The sequence below is a fragment of the Epinephelus lanceolatus genome, chromosome 16, assembly GCF_041903045.1.
Source record: "Epinephelus lanceolatus isolate andai-2023 chromosome 16, ASM4190304v1, whole genome shotgun sequence".
Classification (NCBI taxonomy): Eukaryota; Metazoa; Chordata; class Actinopteri; order Perciformes; family Serranidae; genus Epinephelus; species Epinephelus lanceolatus.
In genome coordinates this window covers 581,796-601,173 of record NC_135749.1, presented here as the reverse complement: position 1 = coordinate 601,173, position 19,378 = coordinate 581,796, and the positions used below count along the sequence as shown (strand labels likewise).

General features: G+C 42.9%; 1 protein-coding gene across 1 annotated transcript; it reads right to left on the bottom strand.

The window, feature by feature from the left end:
* Nucleotides 1-945: 945 nt before the first annotated feature.
* On the bottom strand, nt 946-17,841 carry LOC144467334 (uncharacterized). The gene is made up of 5 exons (XM_078175779.1): nt 17,536-17,841; nt 17,003-17,104; nt 10,478-10,787; nt 10,064-10,346; nt 946-3,803 (listed from the first exon to the last, which is right to left on the bottom strand). Exons 1-5 carry the CDS (start codon nt 17,721-17,723, stop codon nt 2,662-2,664), a joined length of 2,025 nt encoding a protein of 674 aa, XP_078031905.1. The 5' UTR covers nt 17,724-17,841; the 3' UTR covers nt 946-2,661.
* Between the last annotated feature and the right edge of the window lie 1,537 nt (nt 17,842-19,378).

Here is a 19,378-nt window from a genome sequence, read left to right as displayed (position 1 = left end):
AAAGGGACGTTTGCACCAAATTTAAAGAAATTCCCTCAAGCTGTTCAAAAGATGTTGTTCACATAAATGAGATGGAAGCAAGGTCATAGCCACCTTGATATTTTATCCATGACCACCAAAAATCATCAGTTCATCCCAAGTCCAAGTGGACATTTATACCAAATTTGAAGTAATTCCCTTGAAGCATTTTTAAGATATCACATTCACTAGAATGAGACAGACAAGGTCACAGTGACTTTGACCTCAGACTTATGACCAACAAAAACGAATCAGTTAATCCTGAGTCCAAGTGGACGTTCGTGCCAAATTTGATTAAAAAAAATTAGAAATTAAATGAAAAATCCTCGAGCTGTTTTGAGGAAACTCCCTCAAGGCTGTCTTAACATATTGTGTTCATGAGAATGAGAAAATGCAAGGTCAAAGTGACCTTTGATTTTTAAACACCAAATTCTTATCAGCTTTTTTTTTTAGTCCAAGTCCAAGTGGATGTTTGTACCAAATTAAAAGAAATTGCCTTGAGGCGTTCCTGAGATATTGCATTCATGAGAATGACCCAGACACAAGGTCACAGTGACCTCTGACCATCAAATTCTAATCCGTTTATCCTCTAGTCCAAGTGGACATTTGTGCCAAAATGACCTTTGACCTCAAACCACCAACTCAACTCAACTCAACTCAAAGAACAACAGCTGTTAGCTGTTAGCAGTTAGCGGCTAACTCAGAGACAATGTGACACTTTCTACATTACGAGATTTCTGGCTCAGAGTGTGAGTAAACTTATTTAAGAGATACATTTGATCAAATTCCAAAGTTTTAGAACAAATAAAAGACGCTAGGTTAAAACTTTAGATTCACAAATATCAGCATGAAATTTCACTTGTTGATTACTGACATGAAGAAAATCTATTTTTTGCATTACAAGAAAAATATTACATAGTGAAATAATGTAAAAAAAGTTTATTATTGTAAATGTTTACTACAGTCAAAGAGGAATAAAAGCCCCAGGATCGACTTCTGAGGGACGCCACACAACATGTCGAAACGAAAACAAAACGAAAGAACTGATTATGGACTTTAGGAGGCATGGAGCAGAGCCGGCCCCCCCTTCTTTTAAAGGACTGCACACACCCTGGCCACAGACTGTTTACTCTTCTGCACTCTGGCAGGAGGTACAGAAGCCTAAAATCTCGGACTAACAGGCTCAAAAACAGTTTCTACCCCTGGGCTATCAGGCTCATCAACCAGGGCAAATGAAATGAGCTTAAGTGCATATGCTCGTTCTTGGGGTGCAATAATGACAATTTTATTCCCCTCTGAGGGCATCGCTGCTTTTAAACGTATAGTCCTTAATTTATTCTAAACTGAATGTCTGTGTGGATGTTCCTGTTGTTTCTTTTTGTCTTTTTTTTTTACCTAAACACTGAAATAGGTGTAGCACTTTCAATTTCGTTGCAAATTCTTTTTGTAATGACAATAAAGGCATTCTGATTCTGATGTCACAACAGGAACCTTTCAGACCTGGTACCTAGACCTTTGGTCTGTTAAGCGATGACAGGCATCCAATGGCCGCCACAATTCCTGCCAGTGCACGCAGCCGTGTGCTCCGAGCAGATGATTCTGTCGAATTGAGGGATGAGGTTGTCCACCTCAGGGACGTTACCATGGTAACTAGTCCAGTTTTTAGGGCTCAAAATTAGACGCTCTCGAATGCCAGACCTGAAGGGCCTCTGACCCCTGAATATCAGCCCGATGAGGATGTGAATTTTTTTGGGTCGGATTTTCTTTCAGTTTTTTTTTTTTTTAAAGATATAATTTGGGGCATTTTAGCCTTTAGTGGGCAGGGCAGTCAAGCGTGAGAGAGGGAGTGACATGCAGCAAAGGGCCACGGGCTGTATTCAAACGCGGGTCGCTGCAGCAACAGCCTTGTACATGGGGCACCTGCACTATCCACTAAGCCACTGACGCCCTGGGGGTCGGATTTTCAACAGCGCCTAATTGTAGAGACAAATACACACGTACTGCAGCGTCTGACACGATGATGAAACAGTGTTTGACCACATGGAATGAAATTAAAGATTTTTGTTTTTGGGCTGAAGTTTATAAAAGTTGCTTAAAAGTTTATAAAGATTTATAAAACGGGTGAAATGATTGTTTCAAACCGACGGAATAATTTCCGCAGCCTGTGATGAACACATGAAGGTGGACGCAGCCTGTGATGAACACATGAAGGTGGACTGCCTCACTCACATTATCACATTTATGAGTTCGTTCTTAAAAAAAAATATTTTTGGTGTTGTTGAAAAATGTTAAACTTTATAGAAGTCATAAAAAAACCCAAAATATTTCACCAAAATCTGAGAAAAGACTGAAAGACAGACAGAGACACACACACACACACACACTTGTTACAGACACACACTTGCCTAAAACCACAATGACCGTCCTCTACTGACCAATCAGACTGCAGGGTTTCTAGCTCCGCCCCAACAGAGGGGGGGCCCAAACATGGGGACAACGTAGCGCTCGGTGGAAACGAGGCTTTAGATACAATCTGCTTTGTTTCATCAGTGCTCACGTATCACTGAGGAACCTCACACGCCACAGGAAGTTAACTTGGCAAGTAACATTTCGTCATTAACTGTATCAGAAACATGATGAAACTTATATAAAAGTGTTTGTTTCTGTCTGTTGAGTCGAGCCGCCGTCTGGAGGCTCCACCCCTCCATCATCCTCAGTTTGAGTCCAACGAAGCCGCGCCGACCGCCGACCACCACATTTGTGTCTTTTGAGCCGATGACACGATGCAAACCTTTTGTCACAGATGGTGCAGCCGAACGGTTTCTCTCCAGTGTGATGAGCCATGTGGAGCTTCAGATTGATCTTCTGCATGAACCCTTTGAGACACACTGAGCAGCTGTACGGTTTCTCTCCCGTGTGATACGTCATGTGGTTCGTCAGGTTGACCTTCTGGATGAAACCTTTACCGCACACGGAGCAGCTGAAGGGTTTCTCTCCCGTGTGAGTGATCATGTGTTTCTTCAGGTTCCCATTCTCGCTGAAAGCTTTGCCGCAGATGGAGCAGCTGAACGGTTTCTCTCCCGTGTGCGTGATCATGTGTCTGTTGAGGTGTGTTTTCTGGGAGAATCTTTGGTCACAGACGGAGCAGCTGAATCTTTTCTCTCCCGTGTGGATCCTCATGTGCGTGTGCAGATATCCGCTCTGCGAGAACGACTTCTGACACACCGAGCAGCTGAAACGTTTCTCTCCCGTGTGACACCTCATGTGTCGGTTCACTGAAGTCTTGATGCCAAATCTTTTCCCACACTCGGAGCAACTGAACGGTTTCTCACGGACACTGCGTCTCGAGTCGCTGATGGGGACGTCGCCAGTTTTCGGGGAGTTTAAACCTGACTGAGGTTCTTTGGTCTCATCCAGGTCGTCAAGACTGACTTCAATCTCAGCGACTAAAGAGTCTCCGGTCCTGTCATCAATATCTGGGTAAGGTTCAGGAGAGTCTTCAGGCACTGGTCCTGGTCCTGCTCCTGGTCCTCCACAGTGGTGTCCCTCAGACTGAGATTTCTCTTCATCATCTTCACTCTTCACAGGGACAGGAGTGAATGTGAACTTGGTGATATCAGCCTCCTCCAGCCCTTGAAGCTGCTCTCCCTCCTGACTGCTCCACAGTTCCTCCTCTTCCTCTTTAATGTGTGGGGGCTCTGGGTCCTCCTGGTCCACACTGGAGCTCCACTCCTGCTGCTCAGGGGGAACCTCTTCTTTAACCACCAACAGCTGCTGCTGGACCTCTGCACCAAACAGGAAACAGGAAACAGAGGCAAACTGTCATTTGATGCCAGGTGAGCAACCTGACACACTGCAGGATATAGTGCTTTCATTCATATTTTTTTACTTTTTATTTTCTTCTAGCATTTCAATAATTTTTTATACATTTCATCAATATCATTTGGACATTTTAACATTTCATCTTTTAGACTTTTTATTAAAGCTGCAGTAGGTAGAAAGCCTGAAAACGGTTCATTTTTGAGTCTCATCTGAGTTAGGTTTCGTTCGTCTCCGCCCTGACCGATTCCTACCAGACGAGCATGCGAGTATTTTATCCTACTTGGTTCTATTTCTCCCTCTATGGGAGCCTCGGCTCTCCCTCTCCATGGAGAGCCCTCGGCTCTGCTCCCACGGCCAACGCTCGTGTCCTCCGGCCAGCCCCACCTCACCCTTCCCCTCCCTCCGGGGCTCCGGGGAACCAGAGTTCTGTCTTCCTTTTTTGGATTTAGTCGTGTAGGCAGTTATAGCCAGTGCTGGAATAGCTATTTTACCTGGTGCACTGTTCGCCATTGCCGGTTGCTCTCCCCTTCTGCCGGCAGCACGGGAACGCGCATATGCAGTAGAACAGCCAATAGGAACGCAGTGGTCTGAGCTGACCTTTCATTGGTTGATGCACATCGGCACGATACTGATTCTTTAGAGGCTGAACACAGAGCCATGGTGAGGTGCAGAAACCTACTGTTTGTCTCAGACCACTTCATTTACATTATGCTTAGAGGATATTATACATTTTTACTCAGTTATCAATCAATCAATCAATTTTATTTATAAAGCCCAATATCACAAATCACAATTTGCCTCACAGGGCTTTACAGCATACGACATCCCTCTGTCCTTATGACCCTCACAGCTGATCAGGAAAAACTCCCCAAAAAAACCCTTTAACGGGGAAAAAACGGTAGAAACCTCAGGAAGAGCAACTGAGGAGGGATCCCTCTTCCAGGACGGACAGACGTGCAATAGATGTCGTACAGAACAGATCAGCATAATAAATTAACAGTAATCTGTATGACACAATGAGACAGAGAGAGAGAGAGAGAGAGAGAGAGAGACAGAGAGACAGAGAGAGAGACAGAAAGAGAGACAGAGACAGAGAGAGAGACAGAGAGAGAGATGCAGGTAATGACAGTAGCTTACAACAACATTATTGAAAGTAATAATATTATAGTTATAGTTCTGGCTACTGTGGTACAATATGTTGAAAGTATGTATTAATATCTGGCAGTATACATGTGTGACAATAGTCATATGTGTATAATAACAGTAGAAGTATGACTAATGACTAATGATGGCAGCAGCAGCAGGAGGCATCTGGCAGGACCACGGCAGCAGCACAACCACACACGTCACGCTGTCCAGGCACCGCTGTGATATGAGTTAATCTGAGAGACAGTGGAGCACAAAGGCTCCGGAGAAGAAGCCGAGTTAGTGACATCCAGAATGGCCGAGTTAGCAAGATGCAGTAATAGAATACGAGAGAGAGAGAGAGAAAGAGAAGGAGAGAAGGAGAGAAGGTGCCCGGTGTATTATATATTATATATTATATATGATTATAGTTATACCAAAACAATGCTGCCTACTGGTGCTTTAATTTTCTTTAAACATTTTTTCAGACATTTTACAAACTTTTTTAAACAAATATTTTAATAACATCTTCTGGACATTTTATTTTTTGTTATCAATTATTTTTATTATTTCAGCAAACAAACAGCAGACATTGTATTAATGCGTGTCTACCCCACTGTGACCATGCAAGGTCCAACACCCCATCCCTGTGGTGACCTGTGTCCTCTCCTCCCACCATATTTCTACACTTAATGATACATAAATTCATAAATTGACAGCCTTATATTGAAATGCACTTCCAAACAACTTAATGATTTACAAGTAACATGTTCAAGTCAGCAGCTTTCTAACATCTCCTGCTGCAGAGGACCATGCCTAAACAGTCCTCTCAGTAGCCCCATGTATTCTGGCTATAGATTGTTCAAAGAGTATGATGTTCAAAAGGGACGTCAACCATTGTACACAAGTGAGTGTGTGTGTGTGTGTGTGTGTGTGTGTGTGGTGGGGGGGGGGGGGGGGTTCCATCTAAAACACAGTGTTTGGAGGGAGACAGAGCCAGTGATGATGTTTCATCAGCAGCCTGGGACAACAAGGTATCTGCACATCCAGTAAATCTGATAAAGGAGATGAGACCTCTTTCCAAAACACTCCCAGTACATATGTAAAAATGTACCCATGAGACCAAGGGAGCATAGATGACAAATTGGAGAGGAGTTTCATGAGATAACGTTTTCTAGGAGTGAGGTACAGGCTATGTTTAAAATTAAAACGAATAAATCTGTGATTAGGATTTCTGGATGTATGATGCAAGTTGTCCAAGACAACAAACCAATCCACATTACCAAGGTCTCTTTCCCACACCTGATGAATAGCAAGCGGGCCACAAGAAGAGTTCAATAACAAAGTATAAAGCTTAGACACCAAACCACTTGATTGGACACCAACATCTAAAATGACATGGAGCTTGTGGGTGCATAAAGGATGGCCACAGGGTACACCATAGGCACGCATAGAAGATCTGAGTTGCAGGTACAGGAAAAATGGAGAACCAGGTAAGTCAAAAGAAATTTGCAGATTGTTGAATGCTCTGAGATCCTCCTTATTACAGATGTTAGACAAAGTATGGATTCCTCTGTTGCTCGACTGGGGAAATGTAAAGGGGACACCTCCAGTAAGGAGGGCAACATTATGAACGATAGCACTATGAGTATGCCACTTTAGTTCAGAGTGAGTTGATAAAAGGGAAGACGTTATGGGGCCCAGTTTAAGTTTTGAACATTTACGAGGGATCGAATCAATGAGAAGAGGTCAAATTCTCCTCAGTAGCCCTCCATGAAGTTACTACACTGGGGTCAAACCAGAGTGATAATGGGTGCAACTCATATGACCAAAAATACATCTCAAAATCAGGGACAGTCAGTCCTCCTTCTTTCCCGCCACGCTGTAGCCCTGGGGGAATGAGAGAGGGAAGCGTATTTGAACAGAAATTAACCCTTATTTTTATAATTGAGATACGTGCTTGGGTGGAAACCGTTTTTTTCATATCAGCTTCAACTCTGCTTAAGATGTTCTGAAAATCATTATTTATAGTGGTGTACAGGGAGGAAAAGATGTCCACTCCCAGGTATTTAAAGGACTTCACCACTGGAATGTTGGATGGTATGGTGGAAGGGGCAAGGACTGAGTTGAGCGGAAGTAATGATGACTTAGACCAGTTAATTACAAAGCCTGATAAAGCACTAAATTCTTCAAAAGTGTCCGAAACTGGGGGGATGGAGGTAAGGACATTATCTAAAAATAGTAAAATATCATCGACAAATAATGATAATTGATGTGATATTTTACAAAAGGTAATGGGAGAGATTGAAGGGTGCGGTCTTATTCTTTGTGCCAAAGGCTCAAGAGAAAGAGCAAATAATAAGGGCGAGAGAACACAGCCCTGCCTGGAACCCCTTGAAATGCTAAAAGAAGATGAGAAAATGTTTCCTGTAATAATCATGGCTGAGGGGTTAGCATAAAGGACTTTAACCATTTTTATGAAGTTAGGGCCCAAGCCATATCTGTCCAAAGTCAATCATAAATAATCCCATTCCAGGCGATCATAACATGAATTGTCCAAGACAATCCCAAAACACAAGATATGACAATATACATCGTGTGACGAGAGAAAAATGTCTATCGTTTCATATTTTGCTCTATCGTTTATATCGCTGTGACGCAAATTACACTTTTTACTGCAATATTTTTCGTCATTTGGACGTTTTATTGATCTGATTCACCAGCTTTCTCGGTACCAGCGCTCCCTCTCTTCACTCACTCTCCAGCTTGCTCGACGACAACTTTTTATTCATTGGATTAAAATGTGCTATATCGGGATAGGTACTGTTATCGGGATATGAGATTTTGGTCATATCGCCCAGCCCTAGCTGGGTAGAGAAAAAAGGTTTGAAAACCTTGCTTCTTCGCAGATTCAATGGCAGCAGAAAAACATCGGCGACGGTTGACAGTGAAGGGGATGTAATCTGCGGTGAAGTGAATGTCCCTCCCGCCGACCCGAAGAGGAGTGCGTCTTGCTGCTTTGAGGATTTTATCACGGGCGTAAAGCGCAGGAGTTTGCAGATGAGAGTGCGAGAGCCATTGGAGTTATTGCTGGGGAGGGAGATGCAATGTGACCTCATGATTTCAATCGGCTGCTCGCCCAAACTGGGGAACCATTTTGGAAGTTTAGAAGAAATGTACTGGACAGCATTCGTGCCTTCGGCTCCCTCTGGAAGTCCCAGGATACGTATGTTGTCCTGCCGGCTGCGATCTTCTAGGTCGGCTAACTTAGCTTCAATACTCTGCAAGTTCTCTTTATTCAATGTTGTGTTCTAGAGATCATTGCAGTCAGCACAGAGTTTCTGTCTGTCCTTAGTGCAGTTGGCCAGGTCGGTCTTGATGTCGTCTAACTTTCCGTTCGGGCTCATGAACTGCGACTCGATGAAAGGATGTTGCTTATCCATAGTGGTGGCTAGCATTGTGGTTACCTCATTACTCCCAGCTTTCACATGGAGCGTCCTTGTCACTGTTGTGGTGAACGTCCGAGGGTTTAGACGATCTGGTGCTCAGCATTTTAGGTGTTGAATCCAGGATGTATGCCAGGCAATAATGATGACAAAAAGTTGTCTGTAGGTAGTTTAATAAGTAGAGAGAGGGGAAAAGGGCTGGAGCAAAAAGTTGTCAGGCAGCCATCTTCCCTATACGTCACATGGTTATCTCATTATCTTTTGGACATTTATAATATTATTTTCTCCCGACATTTCAATAAAATATTTTGGACATTTTATCAACATTTTTAATTTTTTTTTTTTTTTTTTAAACATTTGGCAAAGTTTTTTCCTCAACATTTTAATAATATCTTGTGAATATTTAAACAGAACTTTTTAGACATTTAATTAACATATATGTCTGACTTTAAAAATATATTTTTCAGACATTTTATTACTATTTTTTGGACATTTTTATAATATTTACTAACATTTAAAAAAAATTCTTCTGACATTTCATCAACATTTTTAAGCCATTTTATCAATATTTTAATACATTTTACTTTTACTGACATTTAAATAATATTTTTCTGACATTTAATTAACATTTTGTCTAAGTTTTTATAATTTTTTTTTGCCACCAGATGAGGAGCTCATTTGAATCTGTTCCCTATTTGTCCAAAGTGAGAGCTGTGTCTGCATACTCTAAGTCAAACACATCCTCAGTGGGTGTGGCCTCCGCCAGGGTCGTGGCTTGTCACTGATTCCATTTGTGATATTCATGGACAGGATCTCAAGGCGCAGGAAGGGGTCCAGTTTGGGAACCTCAGAACTGTAGCTCTGCTTTTTGCAGATGATGTGGTTCTGTTGGCTTCATCATACTGTGACCTCCAGCATGACCTGGGGCAGTTTGAGTGTGAAGTGGTTGGGATGAGAGGATCCTGATCAGATGTTGAACCACCTCAACATGAAGGAGCAGCAGCTCTACTCCGAGCTCCCTCCAGATGTCTGACTCCTCCCCCTATCTCTAAGACTGAGCCCAGACACCCTACAGAGGAAACTCATTTCAGACGCTTGTATCTGTGACCTCATTCTTTCAGTCACTACCCAGAGCTCATGACCATAGGTGAGGGTTGGGATGCAGATGGACCAGGAAATCGAACCAGTAACCAGTGAACCTGAGAGTTGTGCTGTTTGGGGCTAACAGCCCCTGGTAAGGCCTCCCAAGGCAAAGGGGTCTCAGGGGAGGGGCCAGACCAAATGCGGTTCAAGAAGACCTTGATGACACGGCATATTTGGACTTCGAGCACGTCTCCCGGTATGGGGACACCTCCCCCAGCCCAGCAAACGTCTGGGGGCGGGGCCTTGGGCAATGGGGCCTGGTCGGGCTCAGCCCGAATAAATACCATGGAGCCGTCACCCTGTGGGCCCACCACTCGCAGGGACAGGAATCACAGGTCCAGTGCATTGTGTGCTGGAGGGCAGGCAGGGGTGGGGCCCCGGGTGTGCTGATCCCAGGCGTCGCTTTGGGGGCTGCTTCATAGAAATTTTGTATTGGGTGTTACTGAGCCTTTTTTTTTTTTTACACCCGAACATGACCTCCACATCAGATGTAAATGTTTGCAACTCACCTGAACCGGCCTCATCTTTGCCCTGTAGCCGCTGAATGGCCTTCGCTCTCCGCTCCATCCAGAACTCCTTGATGGCGTCGACACAGTACGAGTCCTGAATCTTGAAGAAGGTGACCGGGTTGACGACTCCCATGTTCATGAAGCGGAACAGCAGGGCGACTTTGGCATAGCTGTTACCGCTCAACAGGATGTTCATCCCGAGCAACAAGTCACCAGCCAACATCCCAAACTTGAAGGTTGGCTGTGAGGTCCAACTCCAGACCACGTGACCCCGAGGACAAACCTGGAGACAGACAGACAAACTGAAAGCATCGCTGCAGGTGGAAAATGTTGCTAACTCACGGTAAAGCTTGTTAGACAAACATAAAACCAATCACAGTGGACAGAGACAAGTCATGAGGACATGAGACATACCCATTCCACAACAAAGGCAGTACACCTCTGTTGGATAGAGCACGCGAATGGAGGTAGGCTTTGGCACAACTGTCCTGTCGATACCATGTGGGGACAGTGTTTGACTGGAAGGTGAACCAGTGTCGCCAGCTGACGTATATTCTCTTCATAAAGGATGGACGCACGGGAACCAATGATGTCTTCTTCAATCAGGACCTCCAGGATCTCTTCAGCTGGAGGTCCAAGGTTCTCAGGGAAGTAATGGGTTGTCTCATCGGCCGCGGTGACAGGCACATCGTTCATCAGCCTCGTGTCCATGGTGGCTCCAAAACTGTGGGAACAGACAACACGAGTGAGACGTTACCTTGAATAAGGCCGACAAGGTCACTGTGACCTTTGCCCACCAAAATCTAATCAGTTCAATGTTGAGTCCAAGACGACGTTTGTGCCAAATTTGAAAAAATAAATAAATAAATAAAAAATCCTTTTAGCCAATCTTGAGATATCTCTTTCACAAGAATAAGACAGACAAGGTCATAGTGACCTTGACCTTTGACCTATAACCTACAAAATCTTATCAGTTCATTATTGAGTAAAATGAACGTTTGTGCCAAATATGAAAAAGTTCCCTTGAGGCGTTCTTGAGATATTGTATTCAACAAAAAGGGTAAGCCCATATATTGTGTTTTATAAGGTGTTTTATGGCTTTTAATAATTTTTAACGCTGTGAGTTAAAAGTGATGTATGTCATTGTAAAGTGCTGAGTCACTGTTAGTTAAAGTGTAAGAAATAATGTGTATTAATATTTATCTCACGTGTTCGTTGGCCAAAATTGCCCCTCAGTTACAATCAGTGAATCCCTTTTCACATGCGATCAATCAGTTGATGGGTGGGTATAAAAGCAGCGATCACAGTGTGTAAAGACGCACAGTGACTTATTTGGCACTGTTAGAGGATGTGGTGGATGGGAGACTCCGGAGGGAGCGGATCTTCAGGGACCAGCAAGACCTACTGGCCAACGAAGATGAGTGGCTTATGAGCCGGTTCAGACTGCTGCGTGCGGTGCTGCTGGATCCCCACACTGCGTCGGACCCGGCGTTACAAAGAAGCACCCACAGGAACTAAGCTGTGCACTCAGATCTGCCCGACTGAGGCATCAACAGCAGCAGCATTCACTCAATTTGTCCAACATCATTGTTCCACAGACTAAAGTTCATCAGGTTATCTAACTTTCTCTGTGTGTCTCTGGAATGTTGATGCATGGCACACTACCTGACTCTCTGTTGTCTGTTTTACTGGTGCCAGTGGTTAAAGATAAAATAGGGAAGGTGTCTTGTCAAAAGTGCTTGAGAGAATCCTGCTAGATAGGCTACAGGAACATATAACCACCACTGATGAGCAGTTTGGATTTAAAAATAAACATGGCACTGACATGTGTATCTATGCTTTGAAAGAGGCTGTCAGTAGAAGACAAAACTCTACCATGTTTTTGTGCTTCCTAGATGCCTCTAAGGCCTTTGATTGCATTCATCATGGGAAACCTTATTTATTGTGGGTTTTATATTTCTGGTACTCACATCAAACAATGCAGGTAAGATGGGGTAACGCTACATCTGAACCCTTTTCAGTGACAAATGGGATTAGACAGGGTGGAATTCTGTCACCTATGTTGTTTAGTTTGTATATGGATGAGCTCTCTAAAAGGCTTAAAGAGTGTAGCACTGGCTGCATGGTGGGAGAAAAGATGATTACCTACTGTACGCTGATGATGTGGTCATCATGTCTGCAGCAACTTCTTAGAGTCTGCTCAGACTACGGAAAGCAGTTTGATATCAAATTTAACTCTAAAAAGAGTGTAGTTATGATTATAAAGACTGAGGCAGACATGAAGAGAACATTCCCCTCTTTCCTCTTGGCAGAGAATCCACTGACTGTTGTGGACAAGGTGAAATATCTTGGTCACATCATCAGGGATGACCTGTGTGATGATGATGATGATGATGACATACAGTGACAGTACTGTAAGTTGTATGCACAACCAAATATGTTGGCACGTAAATTTTCGATGTGTTCAGATAATGTTAAAATTACTTTGTTTAAAGCCTATTGTACTCCACTGTATACTGCCCACTTGTGGTGCAGTTACAGTAAGGCTAAATTTAACAAACTTCGGGTGGTATATAATGATGCACTGCGAATCCTGTTGAAGCTCCCTAGATGGACGAGTGCCAGTCAGCTGCTTGTACACAGCAATGTTCCCACATTGGATGCTCTTCTTAGGAATTTGATGTTTACTTTTATGGCACGGCTGAAGCACAAATGAAACTGTTATGTCTCTAGTCATGCCTAAAAAGACCAGTACCTGTTATTCCTCTAGTTTTTGGAGGCACTGGAGTGTGTTTGTTTGTGGTTCTAATGTTTTTTTGTGTGTGTGTGTTTTTTAACCTGGTGTCTGATTGTTGTTACTGTTTCTTGTAGTTGTGTGTTCTTTATTCATATTTATCTGTTTTTGCCAGTGAGCTCTTCATATATAAAACGTGAGAGGTCATATCTGTCTTTATTTTACACAAAGATATCTGCAGTCTGCAGTTTTTGTGCGTACACATGGGTCAGAGCTTCCGTGGTAGAGCCGCATTTTCCCATCAAGTTTGATTTTTAGAAATCTCAAAGTTTGCAGAGAAAGTGACATATGCCGCCTTCTGTGTGTACGCCACATTTATTAATGAGGCCCAAGATCACAGTGACCTTGTCATTCACGACAATAAGACAGACAAGGTCACAGTGATTTTGACCTTAGACCTAAAAAAGGCATTTGATTTTGGTGGTCAAAGGTTTCAGTGACCTCATCTGTCTCATTCTTTTGAACGTAGTATCGCCTCAAGGAAATTTTTTCGTATTCGGCACAAACATCTAAACGATGAATTAGAACTGACACTTTGGTGGTTACTGGTCAAAGGTCATGTTCACTGTGACCTGGTCTGTCTCATTCTCATGAATGAGATACTTAAAAAAAAGCCTTGATAGGATTTTTTTTCAAATTTGTCACTAATCTTCACATGGACACAGCGATGAACTGATTAGAATCTGCATGTCAGGCATCAAAGGTCAAGGTTGCTGTGACCTTGCATCTATCTCATTCTTATTAATGTGATATGTTAAAAACAGCTTGAGGCAATTTCTTCAAGTTTGGCCAGATGTTTCTTGGATGCTACAGTGAATTGATTAGGACTGGTGGAGCTGTGCCCTCCCCCTCTGACTCTGACTGTGACAACTTCCTGTTGTCCTCTGCTGGTCAGGTGAAGTCGATCAGACCTGGTGTCAGCCCCAGTCCCACCCGCACCGTGACTCCCTGAGCTCTTATTACTCTGCCAGAGCTCCTAGAAATCACATCACATATCAAATCAAATCAAACTTTATTTATATAGTGTTTTTCATACATTATAAATGCAACACAAAGTGCTTCACAAAATAAAAACAATGAAAAACCCACCCCTCCCACGTATAACATGCGTGCACTCACACACATGCGTGCGCACACACACACACACGCACACACACACACACACACACACACACACACACACACACGCACGCACACAGAGTCAGTATAGTAACATGGCAGGGCACTGAGGCACCAGGTGTGGAAAAACCACCTATGGGGAGCTCATCCACACCGAGAGGCGCCACAGCCTTCGGCCACAGGGAGTGCCGCCACAGAGTCCACCCCGACCCAGACAGACTGGGGTGGACTCCACATATGGTGCAGAGCCTCCCAGTCCTCCGGGCCCGAGGGATCTCAAGGACAACGTCCTCACGGGCAAACCAGACACACCCCCCAGCAGGGATGGGAATCTCTCTGTGATAGACGATTCGATACGTATCTAGATACACGGGTTACGACACGATTCAAAAACGATATATTTTTAATACAGAATGATTCGATACGATTCGATACAGTGTAGGAACGATACAATTCGATTCGATTCGATACGATTCTATGGTTAACATTTGTTGATGTAGACATTAATCATATATTATAAAATAAAGAAGCCAATTCTATAAAAGTGACATTCTTACAGTATTTTCAGATTTGTAAAAGACCACATCCCCAAGCATTGTTGCTGTATGGCACTGGCAAAAATAAAATAAAAAGACAAACAACAACAAAATCACATGTCAAATGTATTTATTTTTAGACATGGACCAAAAAGTCTTGCTGAATGAAAATCATTTTGTTGGATGGGATCAATATAAAAATGAGAAGAAGTTTTAAACTTTAAGTGAAGTGAACTTTAAGTAAAACTTAAGTGTTTTAAACCTACTTGTGTTGTTTTTATGGTATTGTCTGTGTTTTTGTATGTATCTTATATGGACTTGAGTCTGGAATAAAGTTTATCATAACGCTGTACAATATAAACATAAAGCAGAATAAAATAATAACATGCAATGTAGGGGCAGAATCTGACATCTCCTGTTATTAGTTGATATCATGGACTGTGATGACTAGCAGCTTATCACTGACAGCATGTCAGACTATTTCTCTGTGTTTGCTACACTGTGTTTGTCATTTATAAAAAGATAAATCACTTTTCTATAATACATCACTGATATTTCAATGGAATAAATTACTTAATACATACTTTCAACATATTGTACCACAGTAGCCAGAACTATAACTATAATATTATTACTTTCAATAATGTTGTTCTAAGCTACTGTCATTACCTGCATCTCTCTCTCTGTCTCTCTCTCTCTCTCTCTCTCTGTCTCATTGTGTCATATGGATTACTGTTAATTTATCATGTTGATCTGTTCTGTACGACATCTATTGCACGTCTGTCCGTCCTGGAAGAGGGATCCCTCCTCAGCTGCTCTTCCTCAGGTTTCTACTGTTTTTTTCCCCGTTAAAGGGTTTTTTGGGGAGTTTTTCCTGATCAGCTGTGAGGGTCATAAGGACAGAGGGATGTCGTATGCTGTAAAGCCCTGTGAGGCAAATTGTGATTTGTGATATTGGGCTTTATAAATAAAATTGATTGAATTGATTGATTGATTGACTTATTGACTTATTCATACTTCAAAAACAGCATCAATAAGTGATTAACATAGGGGGGATCAAAATAAAATAAGTAAAGTAAGAATCAACCAGCCACCCTCCTCCCCTGACAAGTAAAGAACAGTCCCTAAAGTGCGGTGAGGTTTGTGGAAATGTGAACTGCTCGTTTCTCCTCTGACACGTCACATACCTGTGTGCTGCCACGGCTCACCTGGTATTTCTGGGCAGTCATGATACCGACGAAGACTTCTTGGACCTGGAGCCGGGCTTCTCGGTCGCCGGTAAGCCGTTATCTTGAGTGGCGGAGCACTATGGCTGCCGTATTTGACAGGAATGCATATTTCTGTCTGTGTCTGTGACCCCCCGTTCAACCCACAACCGGCAGGATTCGCCCTTAGTTTCTGCTGAGGCTTGGCTGCTCTCTGGTTTATCCAACCAGCATTAGCTTCTGTTCCTCAGCTCCACCAGTCAAGCTGGCGCTGATGTTTACATCCATTATCGTTGTCAGTAATGCCTGCTACGGAGCATGCCGCCGGCTCTCGCGTTGTTTTAGAGATGCAAACTGTTAAAGCCAGTCAACCGATTGCTAGTCTCGCGATACCCGATCCATGACTCTACAATCGATTCATCTAAGGATTCATGGCTGATTCGTATCGATTGAGGAGGCTGCTACCGACGCAGCCGTATCTCTCGCTTGTCAAACTGGATATCCAGTCGTATCGGTTAATCGTTCCCAACCCTACCTCCCAGTGTGGAGGCCCCCCATGAGGAAACACTGGCACTAAAAACTAAAAGACTAAAAGACAATGGGATAAAAACAAACATAAGACAGAGTAATGATAAAATGCATAAAAATTTAAAGGTTTAAAAATGTAATGATTTAGAAAATTTTAAAAAATAAAGAGTTAAATATTAAAAATAATAAAATGCATAAGGATTTAAAAGTAGATCATTAAGAACATTAGACATTAACAGATTAATAAAAATAAATAAAATAAAATATGAAATAAAATTTAATAAAAGAAGAGTAGAAGAAATCAGTTAAAGGCCAAATTTAAATGGTGGGTCTTGAGCCTCCTTTTAAGACCAAAGGGGGACAGAGCCTTAGAAGCAGGCCTCGAGGCTCTGAACAACCTGCAGAGGATTTAAATCTGTCTGAGTCTCTGCTAAAAACATCCTTCTGTCAGAAATCATATCCTGACTTTATCTCAGCTGTTTATTACATCTTATTGATTTTAATGATCATTAATTATCTTTCATTTTCTTGATTTTATCTTTTACTAGATGACCTATGACCTTATTTGTTTTCTTCTTCTTGTGTTTTAATTCAGTTTAGCTTGATCAGAACTTTGTGTTTTAAAAGATGCATATAAATAAATCATTATTATTATTCTCTCCAGAAGGCCTTGATGGATGTTTTTCAAATTCGGCACAAACGTCCTCTTAGACTAAACGATAAATTAGAACTTGCTGATTGGCGTCAGGGCCCTCACCGATCAGACGCTGAACCCTGGTCAGTGTTGGACAGGTCAGGAGGGTGGACTCCTCGGTAACTCGTCTTCGGGGCCGTTTGTGCCGCAGGGTTGTTTTCATAACTGAAAAAGGGAAACAGTTCACAGGTTTCATCCTCTGTATCTATGAGCTCAGTAAGGGACTGTTAGTTATTTCTGAATGGCAGGGTAACATGGGGGAGGTATGTCACATAATTATTTTACACTTGGGAGGATTTACATGTTTTATTTTGACTACAGGGAGCAACTGACACATTTAAATGGCTGTTTGTATTTATTTGACAATTTATTCTGACATCTGTGACAAATACAGAACAGTCCCTAACAGCGGCTGCTCTCCATCTTGTTATCTGACCTGGGCTGGTCGGTGTTTAGCATACACTTAGCTCAGAGAATGGGATGTAGCATTAGCATTAGCTACAGAGGCCTGCAGACAGGCTGAGTCAACACCCGTTAACTTCGGCTAGCACTGTAGCATCCCCCCGTGCTAAGCTAACGTTAGCATATCCACCCACCTGTCGAGCAGCAGCAGAGCCAGTTCCGCGTCCAGCTGGAGCCCTTTAGCCGCCCGCAGAGCTCTCCACCTTTGAAACGCCACCCCGATGTTGACCCGGGTTTTGTCCCGCTCCCTGTCCCAGGCCCTCTTCGCCACAGACCGGGTTTTATTCAGCGGAAGTTCCCCTTCAGCGGGTCGTTCCGCCATCTTTGTTACAGCTTAAATCTACCGTGTTTAAACCAAAATTCCCGCAAACACCGAAACGACCCGAAGAGAAGTTCACCGGAAACATTTCCCTGCCTCACCCTCACAGTCGACCTCCTTTTCCGGTTTTACCCTTCGAAATAAAAGCCCCACATCCACACACACACACACACCCTGCGTTCCAAATCGCATACTTCTACTATATACTTTCAGTATGTACTGCAGCTGCCCTTAAAAAGTATGTAGTGTAGTATGCAGTATGCATACTATTGGGACACACTACATCCGCCATCACATCGCTCCCTGAACTCCGACCCTCTTGCTCACTTCCGCCGCCGTCTGTAGCGCCACATTTGAATATTTTATGTTGTTGTACTTCGGAGATGCAGCAAATCTCCTCTCGTCGAGCTCGCCAGAGTCGTGCATACTGTCGGAGGTGCTGGAGAGCTCTGTTGCTGTTATGTCGTCATGTATGTTGTTGTTTCTAATAAACAGTCCCAAGCCTATTATTAGTGACCTGTCTATTGAACTAGTCACCAGTAGGCACATTAACCCCTTCACACACAGCTCTCTGTTGCTGGCAGATGTGTGTTGTTAAATATATTTACAGCTGTGCAGCTGCTGGCACTATATTCTGTCTGCACATGAAGCAGCCTTACATTCACATTACTTTTATTTGTAGTGTAACATACCTGCACATTCTTACTACATTACTTAATATGTGTTTGACTTTTACTATTTATATATTTACTAGTCTATACTGCTCATACCTGGCCCATAGTGTATTCATATTTAGTCATATTCATTCATTATTTATACCACACTTACACCACTGCCTGTACTGGTAGAATCTTCTATACTGTAGTCATAGTTGAACCCTAACACTGATTATACTGTAATCACAGTAAAGTTGAATGTTGTAACTGTGTTCTTGCAAAACTGTATGATATGTGGCAGTATATAATCAGATCATTGCAGTCCTAATATGTAGTGTCTTAGTATCTCAAATTGAATAAACCATGTATGAAAGGAAGTGTGGGCGTTGGTTGTACACGCAGCTCAGCGTGACGTAACTTCCGCTGCGCAAAGGATTGTGGGTCAGAATGGCCAAAGAAGCATGCTGACATGCATACTGCGAAATGTGACCGGATGTAGTAGAACATCCTGGTACTTTTGGCATACTGCATCTGACATACTATGTATTGGGACACACTAATTCTTTTTCTGGCGTACTAAATAGTATGGTAGTATGGGTATTGGAACGCAGGGACACACACACACTGAGTTCTTCTTCTTCTTCTTTCGTTTAATGGCGGCTCGCAAGCAACGTTCAGGTGCATACCGCCACCTACTGTACAAGAGTGTGTAGCGTCATATCCCCACCTCTAGATTCTACCCATCAACTGGGTCTCTTTCAGAAAGCTGAATAATGCTTTCCTTACAACTTGGATCTTTTCTCTTTCCCCTTCAGTTCCCAGAATTCCAGCCATACTCCAGTCCTGCTGCGCTGCTCTGACTTTCCTCTGTAGCCTCTCTCTCTCTGAAGCATACTTTAGACAGTTTATTAAAATACGTTCCACATTTTCCTTAACACCACATCTCTCACACTTGTCAGTATTCTTTTTCCCAATTAAATTCATTGTGTCATGTGTCAGACC

What these genes read in the sequence shown, in the direction of transcription:
- LOC144467334 (XM_078175779.1), bottom strand. Translation starts at nt 17,723, where the DNA reads ATGGCGGAACGACCCGCTGAAGGGGAACTTCCGCTGAATAAAACCCGG. An exon ending in GCTCTGCTGCTGCTCGACAG is followed by an intron (nt 17,105 to 17,535) that starts GTGGGTGGATAT and finishes TCCCTTTTTCAG; the next exon opens with TTATGAAAACAACCCTGCGG. An exon ending in CTGCCTTTGTTGTGGAATGG is followed by an intron (nt 10,347 to 10,477) that starts GTATGTCTCATG and finishes GTCTGTCTCCAG; the next exon opens with GTTTGTCCTCGGGGTCACGT.